The 6000-nt window shown below is 38.5% G+C and overlaps 1 protein-coding gene across 2 annotated transcripts in view; it reads right to left on the bottom strand.

Annotated features, from left to right (window-relative positions):
- Window positions 1-1628: 1628 nt before the first annotated feature.
- LOC143995962 (tachykinin-like peptide) overlaps window positions 1629-6000 on the bottom strand; it is a 69910-nt gene continuing 65538 nt past the window's right edge. For both annotated transcript variants that reach the window (XM_077490739.1, XM_077490740.1), the window contains one exon: window positions 1629-3537. In XM_077490739.1, coding sequence (XP_077346865.1) covers window positions 3488-3537 — 50 coding nt within the window. In that variant the 3' untranslated portion in view covers window positions 1629-3487. The remainder of the gene's footprint in view (window positions 3538-6000) is intronic.

Below are 6000 nucleotides of genomic sequence, written 5' to 3'. Positions count from 1 at the left end.
TTCTATTCTATTTGATTTATTCTGTTCTTTTATTTTCTACTCGATCTTGTTTTGTTTTACCCAATTCTTTTTTTTTTCTATTCTATTTTTCTATATTCTTTCATTTAGTCTTCTGTTTTGTTTTACTCTATTATATTATATTCTTTTATTTTCTATTATATTCTAATATATTATTTTATATTATATTCCTTTATTTTCTAAAATTTCATCCAAAAAGTTTAAAACAAGTAAATATAAAATACCCTCCTATCTATTTACTAATGCTAGCAGCATAAGGATTAAAAAATCATCCAAAATGTTGATTGGTTTAATTTCATTACTATTGTAATTCGGAAGTTTGAATACATGCGAATTTCTGAATAACCAAACAATTTGTCCGAATTTCAATTAGAAACTAAACGAACCTCACATGTCTTTCATCCATCCATTGAGATGTCCATTTTAAAAACACCTACTTGGCATTTCTAGCCTTGGCCATCTTGAGTAAGGCAGATGATTGATGTAGCTTTTACTTCCTGCCCTCCTCTGCCCTTAGCTCAGGCATGCAGCCAGGAGGGGGCGTGCTTAGCTAAGAAAGACCCTCCTCCTCTCCTTTTTGCCTAGGCCAAAAACCAGGACGCAATTGTAGAAATGTCAAAAGTTTAAAACAAGTAAATATAAAATACCTTTCTATCTATTTACTAATGCTAGCAGCATAAGGATTAAAAATAGTCAATGTTGATTGAGAGAGCAAAGTTGTACTTTAATGAGGCAAATTTGCAGGCCCTAAAATGTGTTGCCTCTATGAAGAGTCTGGAATAAAGTCAACTTGTATCGGGTCTAGGCTCTTCAATTAGACTGACTAATTCCTAAAACAACCCAAGGTGGTCGCAGAAACTCTACGGTGTGCAGAAGTTGCCAGTCTAGTATTCAGATGCTATATATGCAGCCGCGGACTGACCATTGGGGCACTCGGGCACTGCTCGAGGGCACCATGCCACTAGGGGGCCCCATCAGGGTTGCCAGCCTCAATAAAACCAGGGACAGTATGTAAAAATCTGTGTTTTTTTAAAAAATCCCAAGATTATAGCTGCCTGTCCAGTACCTTTTCAGTGTGTGTATGTGTATTCTGTGTGTATACTTTGTGTCTGTATGTGTATACTCTATGTGTGTGTATACTGTGTGGCCCCATAATCTTCTATTGCCCGGGGGCCCCATAATCTTGTATTGCCCGGGGGCGCAATAATCTTCTATTGCCCGGGGGCCCCATAATCTTCTATTGCCCGGGGGCCCCATAATCTCCTATTGCTGGGGGCCCCATGAGTTGTCAGTCCGCCCCTGTGTATATGTACACCCTCACCATGCTATTGGATAATAACCATAATATAAAAATAATCATACAAAGAAACCTCAGGGTTCCAGTGCCATTCATCCTGTTTGCCTAGCAATAATAGCCTGGCGGTCATTCTACTTGTTCTATACTCTATTCACAATGTAAAATTGGCTGTAGATATTCTTTGGGTTAGATTGCTTCTACAACTTGATCCCTCTGAGAAGCTTGCTTGTGCATAGTACTTAGACATAAAAGCTCCCCCATTCGCCATTCGACACAACAAATTCACAATGAACGAGCCGCAAACCAAAAGAAATGTTGCAAAATCTCTTTTTTTTATTCAAAGTGCCACTATCAGAAAAAACATCTGTACTATGAAATGAAGACTTTGGATTCACATTCAGGACAAAAAAAAAAGGATAAAAGAAAAATAAACATGCTGCAATGATACCAATTTATTCCAAATAACAAAGGTACAACATATTTTATTTTCATGTGTCAACATTGAAACAACATTTGCATTTCTGTCACTCACTGACGACCATGGAAATGGCTTATTTCATTGGGTATTCCCGCAGGAGAAGAGCCACAATTCAAGAGACTGTTGCTTCCGGCCAAAAAAAAATGTGTCCCTAATAGGTGGTAGGGTTTACTGAAAGGAGACTTCCTTCCCAATATGTTTTATAGAAAAATATATCACTTCCGTATGTGCTTTAATGCCCCCTCCCCCAGCATATGCTTAACTTTTTAACTATTTAAGTGTTGGGGCAAAGATATATACCCCTACGTGTGGGTATTGGGGGGGGGGGGTATGTGACTCAATATCCTTCCTCTCATGTGACAGCATTGGTGCTTGGTGATTGGTCTAACGCTGTCACCTGGGATTGGGAAAAGTCCTCTGCCCTGTATATGCTCTGTCTAGAGCAATTTGGCGTTTAAACATTCTTTTTGTTCCCAATGGTTCAAAAGAGGGGCATGGGAGGAAAGGGAAGTATGTGCGTCTGAGGAGGAGGTATATTAACTGAACATGTTTCTTTCCCTTGCATAAACAAAGCTCAAGTTCACATTAAACCAAGTTGGGTGGCCCAAGGCAAGAGTTTTAATCTGATGTACCTCCATGCCCCCTATTTTAGCAGGTTCTCCGTTCTTCTTGCAGTCCACAAGCTTGTGTGTCAAGAGGTAAACGCTCCTGTCTGACACACCATAGGTAAGATGGCTACAAAAGAATTAAAGGAGAAAGCAGACAGTAGGGGAGCATGGAAGAAACCCAGACTATCTTATCTTGTGTAATTTAACTAAAAGAAAAATCTTTGAGTAGACTTGTTCCTTTAAGAGGTAGACAACCTATGGCAACCTACTTATATCTTGAAACAGTTCCATCATAGTTTACAATGATAGCCTACAGAAGCTCTACCCCTACATAGCACTAAAGGGAATAATACCCCATCTTACTTTAACCAGCCCAAAAAATAACTTTGAGTGGAGTGTTCCTTTAAGGAGTAGACAACCTGTGACAAAACCAACTTATAGAGTAAAAGAGTTCCATCAAATATCACAATGGCAGTCTACAGAAACTCTACTCCTACAGAGCACTAAAGGGAATATTACCCCATCTTACTTCAACCAACCCAACAAAAAAAAAAAAACTTTGAGTGGAGTGTCCCTTGGGTAGAGAACCTGTGACAACCCACTTATAGATTAAAAGAATTCCATCAAATATCACAGAGGCAGTCTACAGAAACTTTACCCCTAAAGAGCACTAAAGGGAATATTACCCCATCTTAAATCAACCAACCTAAATAAGAAAAAAAAAACCTTTGGAAAGTCTGTCGCTTTAAGGAGTAGACAACCTTGTAAACTGAATACAGTTCTATCATACTACACATTGAAAGTCTACAGAAACTCTACCCCTACAGAGCAATCATATTGCCTCATTCATCTACGGTAGCCCACCCCAGAAACGTTCACCTCTTGTACATAGTTTGAAAACCACAGCACACGTATGTAACAAGTATCATTGCCACACTATTAAAAATAATAAATTTATTGAATATACAAGCTAAAACAATCAATCTTAAAATAAATAGATATTCATTTTACACTGGATATAGTATATTACACTTCATCTTCTGTCTTAGTGAATGAAGCCTGGCCAATGCAACCGGGGAGGATAATTCATTTGCGTCTTCTTTCATAGTTATGTATCGTGTTTCTTTCTGCTGATCCTAAGAGGGGAAAATATAAATAATTTTAAAAAACAGCATCAACATATTAATGCAAAATATAGTTATTATTGTCTAAAATACATTGTATAAGTGCTCCACTGTGATATTTTGTTAAGAAGGAACAATTCACAATTGGGCTTTTGAAGGAACCTGACTATTTAGCTCATATAAGACAAAATGATAGGTTTTGCCATACAGCGGCCAATACAGGCAGGAGAAACTTACCTTCTCCATGCTCTTCCGCCATCTTGATCTGCCACCATATTACCCTAATGGTTTTGTGCAAATTTTGACTTTGTGAAATTCAAAGTTCTTACAGTGTCCAGTAAGATCCTTTATTGTACCCCAAAAAAAGTTTAACAATTTATTGAAAAAGACTTTAATCTTGATAATTAGCACTTTGGAATCACAAAAACTGTTGTTATTGCTTAAAGGAGAAGTATAGCCAAAGCTATTTCTTCTCCTATGAATCACTAGAGAAGTTTGTTCTGCACTCCTGTGATCCATTTTCTGCTGGCAGCAGGCTGACGTCACAGAGCTGCTGCAGACTCTGAAGGGATCACGACCATATGATCGGGGTCCACCCAGAAGCTTGGACCAGCACCTGGCTCAGCCTCTTAATGATCCACTGGAATCCTGAGCCAGCCCTTCCTGCCCCCTCCCCAGCTCAGCACTCCAGTGAGGGGGCAGAGCAGAGAGCCAGAGACTGACAGTTCCCGCCTCTCTGCCCGAAGAATGCTGACAAACTGAGCGATCAGCTGTCTCTGATCGCTCCCTTCCCAGTGTAGAGTCAGAAGGGGGACAGATGCAGCATTAGATCAACAACTGCTTTCAAAATACCCCAACACCTAGTAAAGAAGCATCGTACTTCCTAATTAGATATCTTATCATATACATCAGCCATTCTCAACCAGGGTTCCGTGGAACCCTGGGGTTCCTCCAGAGGTTGCTAGGGGTTCCTTGAGCTGTGGCTGATGAACCACCTGATGCCTAAAGATTTCAAGGTTCGGCACCACTTAGCAAAGCCAGCAGCATGACACCAAATATCTTTTAGCTGTCTTTAAGGGTGGCAATCTAAACACCACTTTAAGGGGGACATTCTTCCTATTGACCACCAGTATAAGGAGCATCGTTCCTATTGATCCCTGATGATTTGGTTTTAGTAAGGGTTCCTTGAGACATGAAAATTATTTTTGGGGTTCCTCTAGGGTTAAAAGGTTGAGAAAGCCTGATATACATGTTTCAAAGGATTTAGGGCAAGGAGTTTGCCTTCCAGAATATGAATAAATTAGTAAGGGGGTCCAATGGCAAAGGTAATCTCAAAGCTCAACAACGGTTATGATAAAATAAAATTATAAATGGGATGTTTACGAGCAGACGTTTAATTCATTTTAGAACTTTTATTGACCATGCTAGGACATTTGAGAACACATCCTGAAGGATCCTTTTCATTTACTAACAAACAAGCAATTAGTGGTGCACAGTGCTTAGAAACTCTTAATGAGAAAAAAATATATATTTTATGTGGACCAGCTTGTTTTTTTTTTTATCTATAATTACATCTATATGACATTTACATATATATTTCCCAACCCCAGGCTGCCGGAGTTGGTAATCCTGTAGGTATGGGCCCCCCTCACAATGAGCTGCCCCCCGAAGAAAGATGCTTCTGTGAAGGAGCTTGCCTTCTGCCTGACTGTACCTTTGTGGCCACCATACTGTGCTTAGTCCTGGAATATAATTTTGTAATTAGATACTTTGTATACCATTTTGTTGCTATCATGTACATTTTACTACAACTTTGTATGTACATTACATAATATATGTTTGTATATTTTTACTACATCTTTACAATGGATCACTCATCATTGCTACATCAGAACTGTAAGTGGCATGCTAACTTTATTCCCTAATTCATTAATTTATTATTTTAACTTAATCATTTTTAATTTAATAAACAAAAGACCGCTCCAAAAATAGATGGTGTGTAAGTCAATGCTCTGCTTTGAGCACTCCAAAAAATAAAAATGAATAAAAATAAATACCTACAGAAGAATTATAAACCCCAAAATACTACCAATGAATCCAAAGCGCCCTTTTTTTAAAGGGAAACCTTGCAGCAAAGAAACACAAGTTTAACCTAAAATAAAGTAAATTAAAAATGTTCTCGCAAAAATAGATAAAAACTCCAAAATCCCAAACCCTGAAACAAAAGCCCTAGATACAATGAACCAGAGGCTGATTGCGGACCATGCAATCAGAAATAAAGTACCATTTCCTACCTGACCCTAATCTTTCCCTATGTATTTTCTCAGTTTCCTCCATGCTTTCCCAACAGCAGATTCCAAAACACTGATTATCTACAGTAGCTGCTTTGTGCCCCAAACTATTTTTTTAGTTAGGGGACTAGCTCAGTTCAAAGGCCATGCAGCAATGCAATGTATTATTGTTTTTGTTTTGTTT

This window comes from Lithobates pipiens, unplaced genomic scaffold (genome assembly GCF_037356315.1).
Source record: "Lithobates pipiens isolate NorthernLeopardFrog02 unplaced genomic scaffold, aLitPip1_a1.2 Scaffold_19, whole genome shotgun sequence".
NCBI classification, from domain to species: Eukaryota; Metazoa; Chordata; class Amphibia; order Anura; family Ranidae; genus Lithobates; species Lithobates pipiens.
The sequence above is the reverse complement of the archived record's forward strand: the minus strand, read 5'-3'. Positions and strand labels throughout refer to the sequence as shown.